General features: G+C 48.2%; 1 protein-coding gene across 3 annotated transcripts in view; it reads right to left on the bottom strand.

Moving 5' to 3' along the window:
• The window catches only part of AUTS2 (activator of transcription and developmental regulator AUTS2), a gene marked incomplete at its 5' end in the record, with an annotated part of 1,127,567 nt that overhangs the window by 78,489 nt on the left and 1,024,492 nt on the right, over window positions 1–24,586 (bottom strand). For all 3 annotated transcript variants that reach the window (XM_081090564.1, XM_081090566.1, XM_081090565.1), the window contains one exon: window positions 11,463–11,514. In XM_081090564.1, the coding sequence (XP_080946690.1) occupies window positions 11,463–11,514 (52 nt within the window). The remainder of the gene's footprint in view (window positions 1–11,462; window positions 11,515–24,586) is intronic.

Raw genomic sequence — 24,586 nt, 5'->3', positions numbered from 1 at the left:
GGCCTGATGCACAGGCAGAAAGCATAATGAGGCCCTCAGGTGAAGGTCTATTTTGTCAGTTGGGTGCTAGGATGATGTGCAGTGAGAAGCCTGAGTAGCAATTAGGATATTTGAATAAGATAAGATACCTGGCAAGATGCTGAGAAGGCTCCGAAAGTCAGTCTTAACTTTTAAAATGCCAGACAATCCCTCCGCGTAGGCAGTTTTCAAGTTTGTCCGGGAGCTCACAGGGAAGGAGGAGGAGCAGGAGCCGTCTGCTCAACCCAAGGGCCCGGAGGAGGAAGGTGGCTAAACCCAGCCCCAGCCTGAGGAAGGTGTGCTCTGGGGGTGAGGCCCCGGCCCAGCAGGGGTAATGGCCATTCGGGCACATATCCATTACCCACGGTCGGTGAGGCCAGATTGGCACTGGAGAGCCATCCTCTAGCCAGGTATCCCCAGCCTGACTACTGGTCAGGGGTTTCCACTTCCCTGGGAGTCGAAATCAAATTGATCTGATGTCTAACAGCTCGGGAAGGGGCCATTAGACAGGGCAACCTGGCCCCTACAGAAAAGTGCAAAAAAGCCCCCCAAAACCCTCCCTCCCACAAAAAAACAAAAACAAACCCCAAAAAGAACCCCCACAAAATTTATAGGCTAATATTCGACCAAAGCACACAGCACCTGTGCCCCTGCATCTCATCCAGGAATCTGCCTCTAAGATGCTCAGTGTCTCGTCAGTGACACTCTTCCAGTCTGCAGCTCTCAGTTTCAGGAAGAGAGGGGCAGTTCACAAACCCAATTCCCCTAATAACACACAATGGATCTGGCAACAATAAAATTAACCCGGCTCCTCCTTAAATCCATTCACAATTGTAGTTTGTGCCACCGCTTAGGGAACACCTGGATACTCAAAGTATCATCTCTTTTTCTTTACTCTAAAACCAACCTTTCCCCAACATATACGAGAAGGCTGCGAATAACGCTGAAATCCAGCGCACAGCAAGTGTGGTATCGAGACAACGAAGTCAACTACCTTCTGGCAAAAGGCAAAGTAGGGAGTAAATTGCTTCAGTCAAGGAGGCCTGGATTAACCCTGGAAGAAGCAGCGTTCTGATGAATTGCCTGGAGTCCGCTGACAGAGGAAGATGGATGGCGAGGTGGCGACATTCCCTGCATTATCTAGACTGGTCCACCCAGGCGTCACTTCCATTCACCTTGGTAAAATGAGTCACTCCACCAAAAAGGAAGCTGCCTGGCCGCTTGCCCCTGGATGCTCTCAAGCAGGGCCTTGCTCTGGGAGTCTGGCCCCTGCCCCCTCCTGTATCTAACCTGTAGCAAAACCCCTGAGGGAAATGGTCAGTCATTCCACTTCGGTCAAGTACAAAGGAGCCAGCACCCAAGTGCTTTATACCGTGGGGCTTTATAGACATTTATGAAGCAGATAAAACACCTTTCAAAATGCAGACCAGCAGAGAAGGACTCTGCATTGTTATTCTTATTCTGGAGGTTCTTACCTCATCACGGATGGACATTCAAATTCTAGAACCTGATTCTCTCCCTCTCTTCCGCACCCCCGACCCCCCCCCCCCCCGCTCCCCCCGGGACTCAGCCCCCTCTTACCTCCAGGATCTTTCTTACAGAGACAGAAGTTCCTACACAGCAGAGGGGCTTCTGCAGCCCTTTCTGGCTCACCAAGTCCAGGACTGAAGTCAGCCCTGGCCCCAAGGCGCCACTCCTTGCAAAGGCAAGTGCTCACCGCCTCGCTCTCAGCTGTCTAGGAAAATGCAGGCCTCTGCACAAGCTTCAGGCTCTAACAGGACCGACAATACTCAAAAGAAAAGCAAACTCTGGCCTTTAGACCTTGATGGATTTTGGAGTCCCTCCAACTTTCCAACATAACCAAAGAGAAAAACAGGTTCAGTGGGGTGAGCTGCTGGTGGCCACAGGTGGCCCGCTCGGACTCAAGCCTGGTCTTCGGTTACTAAACGCCGCGCTCACTGTGCCACATGCCATCGCCTCCTGGTGGTATGCCAACCTGACACACATTTAAGCGAATGAGTCTAACTGGGGAAACATGAAAAATGGGGGTCCTACTGATAGGCAATGCACAGAACTTTACCGTGCCCCCCCAAATCTTTTCATTAGCTTAAGTAACCAATTTAACAAAAATATCAGTTCCTCAGATGAGAAACTCAAAGGGGTAGGTGTGAGTCTAACAGTGAGCACAAGTTGGCAAATAAATGTCAGAAAGGGTGACACCCGTGGCAGCCTCCTGGGATCTGGTCTGTTTCTGGTTTGCTGATCCATAGGGGCTCACCTCACATCAACTCTCCTCCTAACAAAGTCCTAAAGCCATTAAAAACAAAAAAACAAAAACAAAACAGTCAGTGCCTCCTTTCCCATTACACCACTGAAATGTCTCTTTCTGCGTTAAAACTCTTAATTTCTGGTTGTATGTTTAATGTGTTCTGTCCACTGCTGTGTGTCCTGAGCCTGTTACATACTCAGTGCCTGACCATATTTGTTGAATGAAAGAGTAATTTCAACATAGACTCCACTTTCCACTCATTGAAGGAACAAACGGAATAAGCATTGACGTCCTTTACTTAGCAGATGACAAAGCTGATTTCAGAAGACTCCTTGTCAAACCAAAGTTTATGGATACAGTTGACGGATAAAGAGGTCCTAAGAGTTCATCAAACCAAGAAGCCCAGCGGAGGGCAGGCCACACTTGGAACATCCGCAATTGATATAAAATGAGGAATTGCATGGTTGGTCATTCTGGGCTTTACTATGGAAAAGCCTTCCCTGGCTATAAACAGATAATGAGAAAATGATGTAATGTTGGCTAAAATTAGGTTTTAGTGTTACTGTGCTGAGAGATGTGAAAGGTGATAGATAAGAGGGGGGAAATGTTTTCCAAGTGGCTTTTAAAGGCATCCAAATATAACCACCTCCCACATCAGTCTATTAACAGGCACACTTGAGACATTTCCCTCTTCAAAAGGACTCTTAGAACAGCAATGATGTGCTCTCAACCCCTTCCTTTATAAGACAAGGTTTACGAGGGTCAGAGAGGATTGGAGGGCCCACAGAACGCGGCTCATTATTAACAGACCCCTCCCATCTCAGCATAGAACTGGGCCTCAGGCTTACATCACCAATTGCTAAGGAAATGCTCCCATTTGAAAATTCTAAGTCACTTCTAATAAACTCTGGCTGGAAATTAAAGATCAGTCCACTCACAGGCACAGGAATGGGCATGGAGAATAGAAATATGGAGACACATGACCTTTTTAGAAGGTAAGAAAATCAGAGTTGCTTGAAGTTGATGCAGTAACCATGGCAATTTTGGCCACACCTCCTCAGATAATGGTGGACCTTCTGAGATGCCAGAAGTCCTGGCTGAGACCCACCACCATCAAGAAAAGTTCGTCCCAACCTCCAGGGATCATAAAATACCTCGGGGAAAGCCTAGGGTCTTGTTCTGGCCGTGAGATGGTTAGACATGCTGTCTACCACCTCCAAGCTGAGACTTGAAGAGGCCCTTCTACGGTTCTGACCTGCTCTTCTCCCTCTGCCAAGATAACTATCAGGATGGGGGCAGCCCAGAGCTGGTCCCAGAGTAAAGACAAGGCCTGCAGCGGGTCCATAGCTGACCTACCATGATACGTTTGTTGTCACAGCCTCTGCGACACAATGTGCAACAGGGGACAGACAGAGACCCTGAACTGCTGCCGAAGGCAAACACGCTCGTCAGGAGCCAGCCGGGACCGTCACCTGGGTGGTACAGCTGACTCCCGCAGAAGGGGCACAACGGGGACGCCCACAGGACATAGGCTCTTCACCGCGCCATACCAGTGGCAGGATGTTTATTCTTCAACTCCTGGAGCTGCTGAGAGGCTTGCTCACATGGACACTTCCGCACATCACATCACATCACAGTGAACTGATGGGGTGCCTCACAAACCTGGGCTCCTTCCACTCATATCCATAGGTTCTGGACTTGGCAAGAAATCACTTACTTCTAGGAGGGGATCCAGAGGTACAGCCACCTATAGCCAGCTTTTCACTTGCAGGTAAAATGAACCTCCAAATACTAATGTATGGGCCACCCTGCATAATCAGGCCTTCGAATGCACTCTCCCAGTGAGCCCAGGCATGCTCAGCAACCCACGGAAGTCAGGTCTATGGGGTGGGTTACGGAGGAGCAGCACAGAACTCTGAATTCAGGCCAGATCCCCTTGGTGAGCCCACTAGGACGGTCTTTCACAGAGAGCCATTTCTGCTTTTTTAAAGCACAGATTGGGCAAATGGTAAAACACGTTGATGGCTGCCCCAGGCTAAAATCAAAGACAGCTGAGCAAAAGTTCAGGCACCATGAAATTCATAAAATCACTGTTGCACCGGCTCCACCACAGGTTCAGGAATAAACCGGTAAAAATCCAAAATGCTCGGAGGAGATTACTTGTGTGGGAATCAATCATTTCTCTGCTGAAATTTTTTGGCGTTTCCTTTTACAGCATCTCCATTGGATTCCTAATTCATTGAAGTTGCTGCCTGAGACTGAGCACTGCTGGGCTTTCTGAGCAACTGAGACAAATTTTGCTTGTTAAATAAATTCCAGGCAAGAGCATGTTTGACTTATGCACAGGAAAGCAGAGAATTCTCCTGTAAGCTGCAAAACAATAGTGTTTTATCTTATCTGAGGAACTTACTGCCGCTTGCCTGTGTGTGTTTTACTGCCAAAATAAAATAAATTGAATCAGCTCACACATGATAACATGCTCTTTCCTAACTCATACTAATTGCCTGGCTAATTGATGTTTGTTGAACTTTCTCCATTTCATTGAGTGATTAGGTACAAAGCTAACAGTTGACATCTGTAGGCGCTTAACTGGCGTCTGTAATTACTGTTAATGTTAAATAATTGTTAGTTAATTGGAGTGGTAACTGACGGAATGGAATCCAGATTGTGAAGCAAAAAGAAACCTAGTTAAATAAACATACATTTCCAGAGAAAACAACGTTTTTCTGCAGTTGTCAGAAACGAGAAATGATCCAGAGGCCATGGTAGCCCCAGCTTCCTCCGTGCAGGAAACTCTCCGGGCCTGGCGTCACCGGTGAGGAGGCGGCCCTTTGTCACTTAGCAGGGCCCATTACAGCAGCGGTTCTCAACCTGTGGGTCGCAATCCCTTTGGGGGTTGAACGACCCTTTCACAGGGGTCGCCTAAGACCATCGGAAAACACATATATAGTTACATATTGTTTTTGTGATTGAGCACCATGCTTTCATTATGTTCAATTTGTAACAATGAAAATACATCCTGCATATCAGATATTTACATTACAATTCATAACAGTAGCAACATTACAGTTATGAAGTAGCAACGAAAATAATTTTATGGTTGGGGGTCACCACAACATGAGGAACTGTATTAAAGGGTCGCGGCATTAGGAAGGTTGAGAACCACTGCATTAAAGGCTCTCCAGAACCGATCTGAGGTTTTCATTCCAGCTGTCTCCTATGAGTGTGTACTGCTTTCTGAGACAACCAAATACTAAGTCATTTTGTTTAACCAAACAAAACCCTGAATATGAATGGCTTCAAGCTTTCTAGCTAATATTGCCAAGCATGGAGAGAAGACTTTCAACAGAATAAGCAAAGAGCTTGGTCCCTGGGCTCAACAGTAAAAATCATGTTGGCTTATGTCGCTGGAAGGAGTTTGCTACATTGTGATCTGCTCCTGCTGGTCTGGCCTAAGTTTTACCTGGGAAGGTGACATCGCTGTCAAGGTTCTACTCAAAAAGACACCATCAAGAGTGATGTGAATGTTCAGAAAAATCTTCCACCCTCTTCCAAACATTCACTTTCACCATCACAATTCCAGGCATGGGGTCCAATATTGTACCCAGGGTCCCCCCCACCCCGCCCCCCAATAATCCATAAGGTCAGGGAAAGACCAAGTAGCAGCTGATGAAAACATTAGAGGGAAACACTTTCTCACAACCTGGGATATTTTTAGACCCTTAATGGTGGCTTCACACTAACAGTACAAGGCATCTGCTCCTAAGAATTCTCAGGGAATAATTCTATAGAACCGATTTGGTACATCAGAGCGCGATTTCTATAGAAAGGTCAATTTCCATAAGAAAAGGAGCTGATTGCTTGCTACTTGCAGTGCGCTAGGAGGAGGAACTCAAGTACTCTAGCTTCTTTGTCTCCCATCAAGCACCAATTACCCTGCAATAGTATTTAATTCTCCACACATCAGAGGTCTCTATATCCTGAAGACCCCCAAGTGCCCCCACAAGATAAAAATAAAAAAGGTCTAGAGAAAGAAAATTAAAGAATGCATAATAGTCCAAGTTCCCCTTATCTAGGACTTAAGACATTACAAAAATGCAGCCAATTTACAGAGGCTGCAATGGACTCTTCTGCACATGCGGAATGTCTTGACGTCATGTCCCCCTCACAACCAAACCAAGACACGAGGAGGAAGTGTAAAATGGTCTCTGTATGTGCATTATGATGGGGTTTTGGACTCTAAATTAAAAAGAAATTTTAAAAGAAAGCTATCCCATACTCAACAACTCCATTACTTTCACTTATATAGAAAGCACAGAATTATTTTAGGGGAGGGTTTTTCTTAAGCTCAATGGTGGCCTTGGTGGTAATATAACTCAGCTTTTTGGTCACCAAAATAAGGGGTTCCCTCTTCATGTCTAAACCTAATAAACGAGGTGAGATCATCTCCATTAAAGAATTTAGTACCCAGTTACGGAACCTCATCACACCAAGCAGGTGGGTGTATCTCTGGTAACATATCTCTCACCTGCTCTCCTCAAATCTCAAGCAATTTTTTAGCCTGGTTTTCTTTCCATGCTGCTGATAAAAGCATACTGTCAGAAACAACAGAAATTCCCACTAACGTAAAGGCTCTGACCTCATCCTATGGACCCCTCAGCACAAAATGACCCCAAGAAGAGGCCAGGTGCGTCCACCTGCAGGCCTGGCAGGGCCTGGAAAGGGAAAAACCATCCTGGTGAGAGTGAGCTCCAGGTGGTCCCCGTGCCCCATCTGGTACTCACCATGGTGAGTGTCCAGCAGAGCTCCCCATGGCTGACCAGGAGGGTGGGTGGTGCTCCTTAGCTATTCACATCACAGGAGACACTGGTACTCGAAGGGGCGGGGGCTGGGGGGGGGGGGGAAGCACAAACCAGGGGCTTCCTCCCTCCCTGGGTCATTCCCACCTCAGTGCTTCAGCTCTCTAACACAGTGGTTCTCAACCTTCCTAACGCCGCGACCCTTTAATACAGTTCCTCATGTTGTGGTGACCCCCAACCATAAAATTATTTTCGTTGCTACTTCATAACTGTAATTCTGCTACTGTTATGAATCGTAATGTAAATATCTGATATGCAGGATGTATTTTCATTGTTACAAATTGAACATAATGAAAGCATGGTGCTCAATCACAAAAACAATATGTAATTATGTATGTGTTTTCCGATGGTCTTAGGCGACCCCTGTGAAAGGGTCGTTCGACCCCCAAAGGAGTCGCGACCCACAGGTTGAGAACCGCTGCTCTAACAGCTCACTCAGGAGGGCCCAAGGCTACTATGTGAGACACGGGGGAAGGTAAAGAAGGGGTGAGAAAGGCCTTGTGTGAAATACACCTCTCGGCTGCCTCTCTTCTATAACTCCCTGGCCGCAGGACAGATCCTGGACAAGAGGGCTCTGTGGCAAGAAGGGGCCTTTCCCTCCCCCTAACCTAGAGCATGAACCCACACCTGTGCTGGTCCATAGATAGAGGACTCCAGAGACTATTCTCCTTCCTCCCAGGTAGGGCTGCCCTTCTTTCCTGTCCTCCTCGGGGAGCTCTGCTCTGAAGCAATGTCAGAGTTTAAAGGAGATGAACTATCTTGGCAGGATGGTCACAGGCAGCAAAGGACTCACTTTCTGCATTCCCGTCTATATAGCAAAAGTGGCAAAAACAGCCACGGAGGCCCTCCGGTAGGTGAGGAAGGGTAATACACGCGGGCTGGCCATTGTCGGGGAGTTCCTTTTCAGGAGAAACACTCCAGAATTGAGAGTACAAGTCCTGTTGCTTCTCTAGCAGTTCAACCAACTAAACATGGACAAGAAAGAAGTCTTTCTCTGTGTGTTTCTGTCTCACTGAGAAAATTAATTTTTCCTTTGGCAGATGGGTGAGTCACAAAGACAGAAGGATTCATAAAATTCACATGAACATCCTGTAAACATTTAAACACACTCTGATTAAATAAGGCAACCATAACCTTGATTAAAGTAAAACTTTTTTTTAAATGTCTACACCCCTAAGCCCTGCAATCTGGAGGCTCGTCTTCCCACCTCTTTGGACATGCTCAGTCCTCACTGGAATGGCTTGGGCACGTGCAAGCACGCACTGCTCAATTCGTTTGCTTTAAAAATGGGAAATAAAAGGCATCAGAAGAAAGCAACGATTTGGAACACCTAAACACAAAACTCTTACCAGTTCTCCATTAAACTGGATGGACTCTACAACAGAGAACATCAACATAAATTCAATGGGCAGAAGTGACAGAAAACCCATCCATCGGACCTACTCTTTTTCAGCCCCTCCCCACTTCCCAACTAAATGTTAGAAAACATCGCGCCAGAGACCTCACCCTAGCAAGACTGGGAGCTTTTGCCACGGTTGGAAATTCTGACCTACAGAGGCTGCATGATTTATTTGGGCTCACAAATAGATGGACAGGACTTGAGCCATGGCCTGCTGCTTCAGCCTGGAGCTCCATCTCAACATCACAGCTGCCCCCCCAGGCCCCAACCATAATCAGTTTGTGAGATTAACACTGCCCTCCCACAGTGGCATTTTATGGCCCAAATCTGCTGCCACTGGGCTAAGCGGCATAATCACAGCACCACCAGTTTAGAGCCAGGCTTCTCTAGGGCGGAGCACTGTAGAACTCTGAGCCAGAGAGGTGATATGTAGCTTTAAACATCTGAAGGTGGAGAAATACACATGTCAGCTCTGCTGCAAGCTGGAAGCTTTGAAGATATTCCCAGTAGTGTTTGTTACCTTTTGTAAATTTGCCCTTTTCTTACAACGCTTTTTATTGCTCTTGGCTAAGAATACTGGACAGGGACAGGAGACCTGACTGGTAGGCAGGCAGGCTGCTTTGCAGGAGAACTTGAGCTTGATGTGCATGAAGCTGACAATTCCTTGAAGGCCCTGTGGACCATCCATCCAGTAGACGCTGCCACTACCTGGAGTGAAAACAGCCCCAAACCCAAAAGCACATAGCGAGGCTCTCTGCACCTGTCCTGAAGCCATGGCTGACATTGTCACTACACAATGAATCTCTTTTTGAAGTTGTTTTCCTGATGTTTAGCAGTTTGAATACTAATCCCCTTAACAAAACTGTCCCCACCTCCCCCCTCCTTTCCTGCTCCCCTTAATCTCCTTCTCTCCAGGGAGGGGGTGGGTGCTGGACACCAGTCAGTGTTGTCTGCTGCACCTGGATTTGCATTGATTCCCTCTCTTGTCATTCATGTTACCAACAGGAATTAGCATAAGGCATTAAGGGGAAACTCAGGAGGAGAAAAGAAAGTCCATTTTGATGGAAATAAGGGGCAAAGGAATAATCTGCCATCAACTAAAATGCTTATTTGTGTATGGTTTCCCAAGCAAAGCTTAGAAAAAGCCTGTGTTGATTTTAGTGTACACAAAGAAACCTTAATCCTTTCAAGGCAACTAAATCACCCCAGAAAAAGCAGCTCCGAAGAAAGGCACCCTGTCAGGGGGCGACTATTCACAACCAAATAGATGCCACAAATCACACTCTGTAAGTAAACACAAATAAGAATGTGGGAAACGTTTGATTGGAAAAGGGAAAGGGGGAGGGGGCAGAAGCAGGAGGGAGGGGGCAGAGGGGTTCCTCATCAATCACTCTCCATTTGCCCTGACGAGAGCCTTTCAGCCTGGTGAGGGCAGCGCCGCCTGAATGCAGGTCTCAGAGCCAACTCTCACTCGAGGGCTCATCCCAGAGAGGGGAAACACATTCCAAAGCTTTATGTAAACTGGCCAAAGTAAGACACAGTCACATGGCGCTGGAGGTCCTGGGAGGGGCCAGGCCGGGTAGTCACTGAAAGACAGAAGGCCTCCTTTGGGTGACCTGGCCTACCTCAGTCTCCTCCTCCTCCTCCTCCCACCCCACCCTCTTTCACACAGATACACACCACTGTCTACTGATCCTCTCCCTCATCAAAATGAGCTATAAACAATTATGCATTTTTACATATGAGCACTGTATGCCGTGAACTGCACCTATCTTCTTTTATTGGGCTTTTAGCATTATGGTTAACAAATTTACACAAACTTTCAGTCCATCAAAAAAATATGATGAAATATAAAACTGGAACACTCCATTATGCAATAAAAAAAGATAAAATTCAATATGACAATAATTCTGGGAGTAATAGCAATCACATAGGCATATACACCTCAAGGGAACTCTAAACATAATGTACTATTTAAAATTGCAGTTGGTTCCAATTCTAAAATAATCTGTGAGCTCAAAATAACTGAACTTGAAAACGTGTCTTACCAGCTAGCAAAAAATGCTAGCCCCGGCAAGGGCTGCATGCTGAACTGGTTTCAAATTTCACCTGATGAAGGCCCAGCTCTGCACAGGCGCTGCCTACTCTCTTTCAGGTTACACAGAAGGGATTCCCACAGAGAGCACACCTCCGTTTAGCAATTATCACACAAGCATCTGTATCTGGTTCTATTATAAATCTAGTTGATCCCTTTCAAATCATACACCTTTGCAAGGCCCGTGAGTAGGCGCTCCTTTAAATTTCATTATTTCCAGCAACACTGCTGCAATGAAAACTGCTCAGAAACCTATTCACAATAGATACGTTTTCCCTTAATGTATGGCTACATCGTTAGCCTCTCTAACTCTCTATCACGGTTTGGAAGAAATTAAAGGGATAGCACATATTTAAAATTTGCCCTCTTGCTCATTTATTAACTTTACAGAAGGCCCACAGCAGAGTAAGGCTTGGTTTATGACCGTAATGCTGCGAATATAAACATCCACTGGTTATTAGAGTCTGCAGTACAAATCGGCTATTTATAGTTCTCCGACTGCTGGGCAGTTGATAAGTAACAATAAAGTTAAGGCGTTTTGAGAACTATTGTTCTCTATTACCGCATCCTGCATTACATTAAAGTCACACAGTAGTGATTTCTTACTCAAATCAATTGAAATAAGGATTCAAGATATTCTTTAAAATAAACTGTTTGCAATGTACCACAAAAGAACACAGAGTCCATCTCAAGCTAAACCACAAAATATGAACAGTAGTTCCAGAATGAAAAAAAGACCGTCGTTTTTTATTCTTTCTTCCTAGGCAATGACAAGAACACAAATATGAAAATACATAAATCACAGCTCAGAATTAATCTTACCTTTGTTTACAATAACGGTATTGAAGAGTTTTTCAGAGCTGGCATCTGATGCCTGGAAAACAGTAAGGGAGAAAAAGTGTTATTATTGTCATTAATACAGTCACCATCATCATTACTGTTTTTCTAAATCAATTTACTGCGTTTAAAAAAAGCCTAAGTCGGAAAGCAGCAATTTCCCCAACCCTCCATTAGGTGGTGCTAGTTGACTGCCTGAGAGAGACCTGCAGTGCAGTTATTTGCTGGAGGGGAAATCTGATTTCAAAAATGTGTCCTTATTAGACATATTATCTGTGCAAAACATATTCTATGAGATGATACACAAAGCAATTCAGCTCACTCACATAATGATTTTGCAATTTCGTTGACAGATCATTATTTTGGAAATGGTACTTTTTTCATATTTGCACACATGTCTATTTTTCAATTTCCTTTCACAAACCAGAAATGCCCATTATTTAACGCTAAGCCTTTCCTTACTAAGTGTCAATTAGCGCTTCCAGAAATTAATTTTTAAATATTCATCTGATGACTCCAAGACCCCTGTCCCTTATGGTAACCAGGATGACCTTGGTGTTAAAACCAAAGCAAGCTGACCTGCCCCCAAACCCCACACTGTACATGCCATCAGCATAATTTCCCTTGCATTTTCTAGAGACGATGTCTGTTCATTATTACACTGGCTTGAGGAAAATGAAATAAGCCTGTTTAAATACCAAGAGCAAAGGCAATTTAAATTATACACTAATGTTCTGGGACATAAACATGAAATCAGTTTGGAGAAAAATACTATGTTTTGGAAGCACTAAATATTTCTAGAACTTGAAAAATTAAAAATTTAAAAATTAAGCACCCTCATTATATAATGTGAAGATGCATCTGCATTTAAAGTTACACTGGCTATGTTACATTTATGCTGTTTTGGCCACTCAATCCTTGTAAGAAATCACTTATTTTTCACAGTTTATAGAGATGCATGTTTGACAAAGCAAAGCATAGAATGCTGAATAAATAAGAAAGAAATATAGAGAATAGAAGGAGGGGTAATCTGAGGTACAGCATATTCTGGCTTTTAGGGACAAAGAAAATATTCAATTTAATTTTTCCAGGTTATGCTGAAGATGAGAGATTCTGTGTACATCTGGGGACCATGTTCTGGTTCTTAAAGCAAGTGATACAGGAAGACATATAGTATTTTTATTTTGACTACTTTTCCCTTTATTTCATTCTAATCTCCCAACTGTAGGGGTGGTTCAGAAGATTAACAGATCAAGAGGGGAAAAAAAGGTTCTATGTGCAAAACAAGTGAAGTGCATACATACATAAACAGTTTAATAAATCCTAGATAGACGTTTCCTTTTATTTTGAAGGAGTGATAAAAAATAATCCAAAGGCCTTCCTGAAATCTTAAAACAAAATTGTGTACTGTACTATCTTTTAATAAAAATAAACTGCCAAAAAAACTGTTGCATGGAGGGGGGAGATAAGATATGCATTAAACAGATCAAGAAGACTGGAATATAAAAGCAAAAAATGATGGGAACAGTCTTGTTAAACTGTAACATTAAGTGAGATTTCTAGGAATATGAATTTCCCAGATAAAAACTTAGAGATATGAGTATTTCACCATTCTTCAATAATAAAGTATCTCTTGATTCTAACTGGAATGGCTAGGTTACATTCATGGCTTAAAAAATAAATTCCAGCTGACAGTTTTAAAATAAAAAAGTCTGTTAATTAAATCCTTTTACCAGATTGAAATAACCCTTGCAGATTTAGGAATTACTTATTACAATGAGCCTAACTGGCTCAAAGAAATATAAAAACCAATTGCTGCATCCCAAATATAAAAAGCATTAGTAAGGAAAGCAAACGGTTCCTGATTGAGTTTTTACTTGTATTTGGGCGTGTGCACAAGATAGAGAGGGAACAGGGCAGAGGCTGGAGGTGAAGGGGAACAGGCCCTCTGGCCGCCACCTTTGTCAGCTCCACTGGGCTCCATGCTGCATTCTCAAATAGGTGGTTCAGGGAACCTATGTCTGAAGCAAACTTCGATGTGATTAATTATGATGCTAACTCCTAAGTTATGACGGAAATAAGTCTGACAGGATATTCAGAGAGGCTGAGGAGTACACACCTTCTAATACACGCTTTTTGAACCCTTTAATTTTCTGATACACTTTACAATGCCTGAAATGATGCCTCTTGCAACCGGGGGAGGGGGCGTCTCCACAAGGCCTCCAAAAGAAAATGATCGCAATGGGGCTTTGGCTGACCATAAAATGATTCTGGATGCCTTCTCTCCCCCATTCAGCTGGGTAAAGCCGAGGCAAGACCACTGCCCTGAAAGTCAGAAAGAGCTTCTTAGCCAAAGCCTTAAGTGGAAACTACAAGAAAATCCTTCGCTTTTCCTCCACAAACTTTCCAAATTCTACTTATGCTTTTAAAGCATTTGTTCAAATTATTGGGCTCCTTGGGTTTTCATCTTTGGGACGTTTCGTTGTCACTGTTTTTTAGAAAAAACCTTCAATACCTTATATTATCTGGCCCATTTTCCTGGCTGATTTTTTTTTTTTTAATCAGAAACGACAAATGGCAACGTGGTGAGCTGAGAGTTAGCAGAGCGGAGCCTTTTCTTCTCTCCTTCTTAACGCGGGGGAACCTTTACAAGCTAAAGACCTTTATTTAGATTTTGCTCGCCATTTCATTCATCTCCCTCGCTTGGGTTTGGAGGTTGAGGACTTGAAGTGGCTACATCTAAAAAATTATACCCCCCCCCCCGACAAAAAAAAAGCTTTTTAGTTGCTTTTTATTGAGGGGGAGGTGCGGATTTGTTTTTAATACTTAAAAATCACTAAACACCGCCGTTGTTTAAAGTAAAGTTAAATAAGTCCAACAGATGGGAGGAAGGAACAACGATAATGAGGGCAAGAAATAAAAGCCTCCAATGCCAGAGACGGGGCGCAGCCGCCTGGCTTCGGGGTCCACCTTCATTTCCTTCGGCCGAGGACCGGGGAGACAGCCCTCCGCACCGGCAGGAAGAGGGACTTTGCAACCAGAGGAACCTCCGCGAAACTTAAGCGCGAGTTCTCTCCCCACTGCCGCCGCCGATCCGCGGCCCGGTCTCCTTTCGCTTCCCCTTGGCCCCGCGTGCGAGCCGGGACCCCGACCTCGGCGCGGGGACCGCGGGGGGAGCCCAGCGCCACGGTCTCCAGCCCCAGCGGCCCCGGCCCGGCCCGGGTCAGGCGGAGCTCCTTGGGCGGGGGAGGCGCTGGGGCGGCTCCCGCCTCCGGACCGACGGCGAAGCCCCCGCCGCCCGCGCCGCCGCTCCCGGGCCGAGCCCGCCGGCCGAGGAGGAAAGTACAAAGGCGGCGCCGGGCCGCGGAGGGAGAGCGGGGGAGGGGGGCGATGCAGGGGTTCGGGCGCGCCGGCCGCGAGGAGCCCGCCCCGGCCACCCCGGCCCGGCCGCCGCAACAAAAGACCCCCGAGCCGGCCGCCTCCCTGCCGACCGCGGGCGGCGGGCGCGGGCGCTGCGCCCCGAGGGCTGCGTTACCTGGTCGCCAAGGGTTAAGCGTTCCTGTCAGCCCCAAGTTCATGGCTGGGTTCCCGAGCGCGGATCGTCCAGGACCAGGCAGAGCCAGCCGCACGCGCGCGGAGAAAACGCCCGACTCCGCCGGGGCCGCGTCCGCAAGTCTCGCTGCCGCGGTCCTAGCGAGGTCTGGAGCGGAGGCAGGAGCCAGATCCGTCCGGGACCGACGGCTTCGGGGCCGGGAGCCGGCGCCGCGCACACATCCGAGCGCGGCCGAGCCGGGCGGGCGGCGGCGGCGGCGGCGGCGGGACGGAGGGAGCGCACCCGGCCCGCGCTCGCCCGCTGTCTTCGGGGCGCTCCTGCGGCGCGCGGGGCCGGGGGGCACTGCGGGGACCCGAGGAACGTCCCGGGCGGGCGGGCGGGCGGGCGAGGCGGCGAGGAGCGGCCCGAGCCGCGGCCGCGGCGCACGGAGCTAAGAGCGAGGCGGCGGCGGCGGCGACAGGACAAAGGAGACCATGTGCGGAGGGAGGGAGGAGGGAGAGGGAGGAGGAGGAGGAGGGCACACCGCGGCGGCGGCGGCGGCGGCTTCTCCCAGGCGGCAGCCTCGGGCTCAGCCACTGCCGGGCCCGCCTCTCCAGCCGCGCCACGGGCCGCCCGGTCCCGGCCCCGCCGCCGCCGCCGCCGCCGCGCCGGAGGGGGACGCTCCGGGAGTCTTTATTTTTGGCCAATTTGCGCGGCGCGGGGCGCCAAGCAGGCTGCGCGGGACCGACGGCGCCTCCGGGCTGGGGCTGGCGGGCGGCGGGGAGCGCCGGGGCTGGCTGGGCTCCGGCCCGCGCTCCGCTCGCGGGCGCCTGCCTCTCCCGCCGGCTCGCAGCTCAAGTGAACTCCATCGGCGGCCGGCGCGGCGCCGCGGGCTCCCCGGCTGAACGCGGGTCGGGAGGGGGCGGCGGCGGCACCGGGGCCCCAGGCTCCGGACTTCGCTCCCCGACTGCGCCGAGCGCGCCTCCGCCAGACGCTCGCAGCTCTCGGAGCGGGACTTCCTCGGCGCGCGGAGCCGGAGCAGCCGGTGCCACCGCCCCTCCTCCGGTCCGCCCCGCGCGCCCCGCCCCGCGCGGCCCCTCCTCTCGGCCCGGCGCCGGGTCTGCCCGGCAGGGGCGCAGTCCCTGGGCGCGACAAAGACAGCTGTCGCTCCCCGCGGCCGCGGGCCCCAGGTCCCCAGGCCGCCTTCCTGGCCGACGGGCCTGGCGGGAACTGCACCTCCCCGAGCCCTCCCTGCAGTTGCGGCTTCCAATATTGCGCTGCGCAGGGGAAGGCCACTAGGCCCATAGCTTGGGGTTGAATGGCAAGGAGGCCAGCCACATCCGCACAGAGCAAGCTCTCTAGGCAAGAAAGTGATGTGTGTGAAACACGTGGCACATAGTAGGTGCTCAATCCAAAACATTAAGTGCATTGTTGAAAATGGAGGGGGGTCAGAGTCTAGCATGAGAACAAAAAGGTCTTAATCTCACCTCATCCCCATCACGATCAAAGTCTGAACGCAGTTTGTTAGGTCTTAAGGATAATTGAGCGCATGAACTGGCCATTTACAAAGCCTTCCCCAACCCCCATTCTTCAAATCCACTAACAAAGTGAAGCCAATTGGTTCCCCTGGCATCCACCAGATGTAGGGAAAGGAATAAAGCAAAGCCACAGCCTCACTACAGGGGCAGCAATTACCATTTTCCTAGCATTTGTCATCATTGTGTTCTTAGTGTAGGGCCTGCAAAGGGGGAGAGGGCGCTCACTGACCACAAACTGTTGGATTTCCCCAGAAATCCCACTTCTGCCCAGAGCATACCCAGCCCCCTCTGTCCAGCCTGGGGGGCCCCTTCGCAGGCTCTGGCCTCCTTTACTCACTGTTCCAACCACAGAGGCCCTGGGCCATATGGGGATGAGGAGATCCTCTGCTGACAACAGTTGCTGTGGTTTTTCCAGCACAAGGGAAAGAGGAGGAGGCCCAGAGAGCAACAACTGGAAGGGGTAGAGTGGGCACACCAGGGAGGAGTGAGGGGAGAGGGAAGCTTGCGGTTCCTGACGTCCCTCCCAGGCCACCTTTACCTGGAGTGCAGCTGAGATGAGAGGAAAGGAACTGGCTGGGGAGAGGTGCACACCACATACCAATGACATGGAGACTGGCTGAAAGCATAAGGCCCGTTCCTTGCCTCTTTGAAGTTGAACATCTGTCACTGTTTGATTTCATGGCTCTCCCGAAACATCTCAAGGAGGAAAAGAGGGGTGCTTGCTGTACGGTACACTTCTTTCTCTTGAACCTCCAAATACAATTAATTTGGGAAATAGGAGGGTCTCGCCTGATGCCCTCCCCAACTGGTAGCCTCTCCATGGTGTTTCTAAAAACAACTTTTTTCAAAGACATACAGTAGAGAGAAATTTTTCTCTGACCCCCGAGAAGTCAGAAGACAAGGGGCCTCGGCAGGTGTAAGTCTGGGTTTTCCTATTGCTTATAAGATGTCACAAAAGCCAGCTGAGGCCCTCCAGCCCGGGGCATTCATTCTGAAGCTGTTTCTGCAATACCCAGATAGCTCAAAGGCAGACATTAAATTTTCAAGAAAAGACATTAAAATGTTGTTTCTTTTGGAGCAATCAGAATGGGATGGTTTTCTTGTCTTGTTGTTCTAATAAAATCAATATTACAGGGAAGAAATTGCCAGAGCTCCTGCCAGGTCCCCCTCGGGGTACACTGAGATGCACAAAAGGATGGGGAACTTAGCCGACCACTTAGCCCTCTGAAGTGCTTGTCTCAGGCAGCATTTCTGACACTTAGCATGCCCTGCATTAGATTGTCATCTCTGATTATTAGGGATTAGACCACAGATGAAAGCCTGGGACCGATCTGCATGTGTCCCTGTATTCTGATTACCTGCAATCAGGAGGAAGGCAGAAACGCCAATAGCCAAGCCTCTAGAGAACCCCCAGAATGCGTCTCCTGCGGCCTCCCCCTGCCCTGCACTGCCACTCTGCTTCATTCTCAGCCTCTCACCAGCTCTGTGAATGAATGAGTCCATTCTGATTGGTTTCCAGCTTGCCCTGTTCCCTCTCCTTTCTGGAAGGGAGGGCATCAGTGTCAAAATTGGAAAGGGACAGGTGCAGGACAGCATTAGAAATACCGAGAAGGAAGACAGAAAAAACACATAAAAAAGGATACTCCACACACTGGGAGACACAAAACCCTAGTCCAAGATCTGACTTTCTGACTTTCAAGAATCAAGAAGATGTATTATCCTTTTTCCTTGAGAAACTTAGCTTCCCTTTATTGGAATTTTAATCCAAAGATTATAAAGCCAAATATCAGTAACATTCAGAAGGTTGAACATACCAGCACTAATGGCTTAATGTCACCTCCTGTTTCTGAACCAGATTTAAGGAGATCAAGTCTTACAAAGCGGGACCTCAACAAGAAGTAGACGCCAAGAATACGGGCTCGGTGGCCTTCTCCGTGTTAGGTCAGTTACTTCAGAAACAAAAACAATTTCTGATATACGACCAAAGACCTCCGCCAAGTTTATGATTAACTAGCTAAAAGGTAAAACAAACATGCTATCTTCCTTAAATCTCAAAATATATCTAAAGATAAAGATAAACCAGGTTTGGTAACTACTGGAAGTCCTTCTAAACCCACCTAAAATGGCAAAGTTTTAAAGCTTAAAATGCGAGATTTGATTCAATTTACATCATAAATTACCACACAGAGACTAAACATTTTCCGGTAAAATATTTCTTACCAATGCTGGTCTTCTATTGAGCATCATAGAGAGAAAAAGTTCACTATAAATACAATGTACTTCAGGCATTCCCTAGCAGAACACGTTGGGGGATTCCTGGGATAATTTAAAAGGAGAGGAAGTCTTAGAAAAACTCCTCCAGCCTTTCTATTTTAAGTTGTGTAGTTTGCAAAGACCAGGAAAGGGAACCGACAGCACGTGAGTTCTCTCTCAAAGGAGCCCCGGAGAAGCTGTCACCCCACCTGGGTTATTTCTGTGTCTCCAGGAGGCTCAATCTTCTCAAATGCTAAAGCTCCTCAAAGTTTGAAAAGACACATTTCTACCTATTCTTTGGCTAGAGGTTAAGAGCCAGCATCTGGCTGACATCATGGCCCTGTCATTTCTGAGCCAGGGGATCTTGGGAAAATCCCTTCGCCCTCCGTGCCTCAGGTTTCTCACCTGTAAAATGAGACGGCAACTGTATGCACCTCCTAGGGTTGCTGCCGGCACGTAGGTGCGTGATGAGAGAGGAAGAATAGATGGCTGGGGCCCCTGACAGGTGTCTGGGTAGCTGATAAAATGAGGGGAGATTCAGGGCCAAAGACACATGGGCACAGAGTGAGTGGGATATAGGTGTTGGCTGCTCTGATGAAAGAGGACACTCTTACTTGGATTTCTGTGGAGAACAACAAAACAAAAGGATATTCTGGTACGGCAGCAGTGTGCACAGCGATGCCTTCTGCTGGGTTCTGTCAATGCGGACCACCATGGTGACAATGAAAGGAACCACATGGACATCAAAACAACATCAACCCCCAAAAGCGGGGACAGTGGTTTGCTCCACCTGTTCTGGGAAGCCCCACCTTCACACAGGCCTTACTGCAAGCAATTCCTCCAGGTGGGGTCGGAACCTGGATAATAGCGAGTCTGGGTTGCGTGACAAAGCCGGGGGAATGGGAGTAACATGGATCTTCTTGGTAGATATAAAGTCCAGTCTTGAGTGAAGCAAAATGTTATGAGAGTTCACCAGGCTTTAAGATGTCCTCAGCCTCTTAACAGCAAGGGCTTCAACTTCTTAAAACATAAAGCAGCATGCATCCCACTGATGGCGTTGGGACACGTTACGCTGTGATTGCCAGTTTTAAAAGGCCTACAGATTTGCTATGATTAAAAATAGTTTCTTACCGATGCAGAAGCATGTTTTCCTTTTTGTTCCTTTTCTGTGTGGGGTACCTGCCACCCCAGTTTGGTTTTAACTCCATCTGTCTGAGCACTATGTCTTGCGTGTCTTTATTCACGGCACACCACAGCAGCAGTACCAGGAACAGAGACAGGTGCCTGGAGACGGAGCCCCGCACTTCACACCCACGTGTGAGGACACAATGTCCGCCTGTTCCCTGAGGCACGGACCTAGCTTCTGTGGGTCTAGTTCACATCTTGGAAAGTGTTCATGTCGTGCACACAGCTCCGTATTGGCAGACCTACCGCAATAGATGCATGATGAGGGAGGATGAAGGGATGGCTGGCTGAGATTTTCCCAGTCTGCCAGGGAGGGAAACTGACACAAGTGTCTGGGTAACTGATGAAATGAAGGGAGGCTCGGGGCTAAAGACAGCTGCCGAGAAGCCCAGAGGGACCGGCAGAGTGGGATCCTCATGCCTGCTGCTCCCGGCGCACATGGGCGACCAGGAGTCCTCGCCTGGAGGACTGAAGTCAACAGGTTGCGCACACCTAGGGAGCAGGAAACCCCGCTGCCAAGGCTGTCCAGCCGCCGACCTCTGCTAATTCCTGACTCAGTGCCTGCCAGGCTGTCCAGCCCAGGAGATGACAGCCCTTCCTGAGCCCCAGGGATTTCTCCTGTGGAGGCCAATCCATTTTACACTACAGGCCACGATCTCCTCCCTCTAGCAGTGCATGGCTATCCAACCTAGGGTGGCCCAGCCCCGCGGCTCCATGCCTCCCACCCCTGAATGAGGAGGTTTTACAGGAAGGTCCGTTAGTTATCCCTCTGAAAGGGCTGCAGTAGTTCTCGCTCTCACTGTGGTAAACAAGAGCCCCCACCATTGTGTGCCTGGGTTGCTACAATTGATCATAGGGCTGCAACGAGCGGGAAGTAAATAAACCGAACTGGGTTAGTTTATGATGCATACTATTGAGACGCAGGGAGAAATAAATATTTTCCAAGTGTAGAAGTCAAGAAAAAAGAATTTTACTTGCAAACTTCACATTGTACTATAAACCACAAAGGGAAGAAGTATTAAAAAAAAACCAACCCCATAAAATATATCTTACTTAACCTCCAAATCCGCATTAAGATACTAATATTCAGAATCTGACAGTCCCACAAAGAAAGGCGATGCCAGATAAACAGACATTCGGTCTCTGCCCGTGTTGCCCAATGGCACCTCACTTTTCCCAGAAGTAGATCTGATCGGGACTCTGAGTGTGTCTTCCGGGTGTTGTCGGGCACCTGGTCTCCTATACCACTTAGCGCTGATGGCGTTTGTAACTCGGGGTCTAGAGGCCTGCATTTGATATCAGGTCTGTCTTGCTGAGGACAGGTTCTCACCTGCTCACATCTCCCTAGTCCTACATGGAAAGGGGGTGGGATAGGGGCCAGGGGTGATTACAGTGCCAAATGTGACCAATGCCTGCAGGACCCGAAATGTGCACGTCAGTGGAGATGATAAACTTAGAAAAGTGATGTGTTAAACTGAAAAGAAGCTGCTTTTGGTAAGGCATTTCCTTCAGCTATCTTTGCGTACGTATCCCAGAACCTGGTTCTTAAGCAGGCTTCCTGGATGTTGTAACTCATGGTCCCTGGCCTGGTGGTTAGGAGTGTGGGCTGGGAGTTAGAAGGACCTATCTCTGAATCCAGTCTCTATCAAGATAAATGGTTCATCCTGAGTCGTTACTTAACTTTTCCTAAGCCTCACATGCCTCATCTGCAGAGTGGAGCTAGGACTATAAGTCAACTCTCACAGTGTTGTTGCGAGCATTAAATAAAATCAGGCATCAGCGCAATGTGCTGCCCGGCTCCCCATGCGGGGGTGACTCGTTACACTGCTGCCAGCCATTTTTCCGGGGCAACTGAGAGATGGCTGGTCTCATGGTTAAAAGCATAGCTACTCACAACAAACTGCTGGGTTCAACTCCCGGCTCCTCCCTTCACTCCCACTTAGCAGCTCTGTAACGTGAAAAGACTGCTTCCCACCTCTGTGCCTCATTTTCCTCACCCATGCAATAGGGCAGGAGCAGCACCTCCTGTTACTACAGCAACTGCCGGGAGGGTTCAATAAATTAATGCGTGGAGAGCACTTGGAGCAGTCCCTGGTCTCGCTAGCCACAAGCCATCTGGGAGCTGATGTTCCTAGTTTTGACCAATAGTTTTTCCCTTTCCCCTTCCTTGGTTCATAAGGGTGCTGCCGCGCATGCCTAGAGCAACCTGTTTTTCAAAAATGTTTACAATTATTACGTCATCTGCCCTCGCAGCAATACTGTGCAGTAAACGGAATTCCTGCTAGTCTCCTCCACATGTCAGATAGTGAGAGCACAAGAGCACCCCTTGGAAGCGGGGGTCAGGGTGACAGCTCAGTCCTGAAGGACCCACCCCTTCTTCGCATCCCACATCCCACCACCCACAGGATTGGTGGGTCTCCATTTCTCACTCCCTGGGCCGGACCTGAAATTCCGGCAGACCCTCAAGGCTGACATAGGTCAGTTCTAGGTCTTAGTCAAAGCAGAGTCTGATAGTAGAGTCTAGAGAAGTTTCAAGAGCCAAAGTGCCGTGGTCAAGCTGCCTTTAAGCTGTGGGGATACTAGGGCATGTGACTAGGTTACCGTCACAGGTTTTTAACTTTGGAAGATTACTGACATCCCTGTTAAGGTCATTTGCAAAAGTAACGTGACCAGTGGTGGCCAGATGAACGTCAGCACATCTTTCCCTCCAAGGGTTTGCTCTCTTGTCCTGGAAACACGTTACCTGTGAATATGAATATTACTTAGGGTCCTGGAAATTCTACCCCTCCATCCATACTCATACAAAGGATTTCGTGCTTTCATTTTAGCTTTATTATGGAGTATCCAGACTGTCCGAATATTTACTTGCAGAAATTCTCGTCGGCAAGAATGGATCATCTGCTTCTACTGTTTTGGTTAGTAGTACAGTTGCCGGGGTACTAGGTGGGCAGCGAGAATGTCAAATAATCTCCTTGGTTTAGCCTCCCTGAAAACATTTTATTGGCCAATGTTTCCGATTTCCCACCATGTGCTGGTCTTAGTTTTTCTCCCTGTCCCTTCCACGCTAGCAGAATGGAATTACAACCGCTCCCGTCTCGGTGGCTTCATGGAACCCAATGAGCGTACTTTGTACAGGGTCACCTGCTATACACACGCCGACTGCTCTGATCGCTTACTGCTGTTACCTAGGGAGAGGGTGAGCCTGCATACCCACAAAGCCCTGCCCGCTCCTCGCTGGTCCTGCATAATCTCCTTTTACAGAGCTTGGCTGCAAATTAAACCAGCAATTTCTCCTGCTGCTCCAAACACAGTTTCTCTTGAAGATTTCCTTAGGGAAATATATCCAAGAAAGTGTCTCACATGTATTACCTGTTTCTTGGCTCGCTTTCTGGACACTGTCATTCCTGTAGGGGCATAAGTTTCCTTAGTGGGAATAAGACATTGCTTTGGCGAGCTAAGATTCAGGAGGGCCGGGACCGTGCCCTTACGTCCCGCAACCCCTAACACCATCCTTCCCCTGAACACCGACTACAGTACTCTCGGGCCTCATATGCAGTAGATGGTCAGCAGTGGTCCGTCAATGAGTTAACGGACACGCGACCATAGCCCTGCCAGCGAAACAGAAGAGAATGAAGACACGGTCTGAAAAACTAAATTAAACTGTAAAGTCCTTTCCACAAAACCTGCCACCAGGTTAGGATTTCACAGACTGTAGAAACCCATCGTCATAAGGCTAACAGAGTACATATAAGTTCTCCTGAAAACGGATTAATAATTAAAACACCGCACCGACCACTGCGGAAGCTGCTCTCTAAATATGGCCTCTGGGCATTCTGTAGGTGCCTGCCATGCTGTGAGGAAGCCCAAGCAGCCCACTGGGAGGAGACGCAGGCCTCAGGACCCAAGCCTCCCACAGTTCCTCGCCCAGTTCCTCGCCCAGAGCCAATAGCGACGTGCAGCCATGTGAAGGAGCGTCTTGGGTGTGTCCTTCCTGCCCAGCTGAGCTGGCCTTGGCTGATGCCATGTGGAACGCAGAGAAACTGTCTCTGCAAAGCCCTGACCAAACTGCAAAATTGCGAGCAAATCGAGAACTGTTGTGTTTTAGGCTATTAAATGTGCAGCTTGTTACACAGCAATAGGCAACACCCACCTCAATTACCCCCAACATTCAGAAACAGAAGGTGAGCGCATGCCAGCATGAGGCTTCCCTGGACATCCCCTGGGTTCTGGCCTTCACAAGGGAATGACAAGGACCCTGAGGCTAGAGAAAGAACTGAAACTAGTGAAACAGAGATTAAACAACAAGAATCCTGAAATAAGAACATTCTTTGCCAAAATAAGGGAAAGTTTTCTTTTGATAACTCAGACGAAAACGTAACATGACAATGTTAATGAAAGCATACATCTGATCTCCCCCTTTCCTTTTGGAGGCTGTCAGTGTTTGCAAAACTAAAAAAAGTCGTTAGTAATCTCTTCTTTTATCTAAAACAGATTGCTGTTTTAAGCACAGCCGCATGGAACTGCGGGTTCAAAGGAACCTGAAACCGAATTAGCATAAAATCTGGAATTCTCATCTCCACCAAATGCACAGCTGCCATGTG

The sequence above is a fragment of the Myotis nattereri genome (genome assembly GCF_964212035.1).
Source record: "Myotis nattereri genome assembly, chromosome: 4".
Lineage (NCBI taxonomy): Eukaryota > Metazoa > Chordata > Mammalia > Chiroptera > Vespertilionidae > Myotis > Myotis nattereri.
This window is presented reverse-complemented; position numbering and strand designations above follow the sequence as displayed.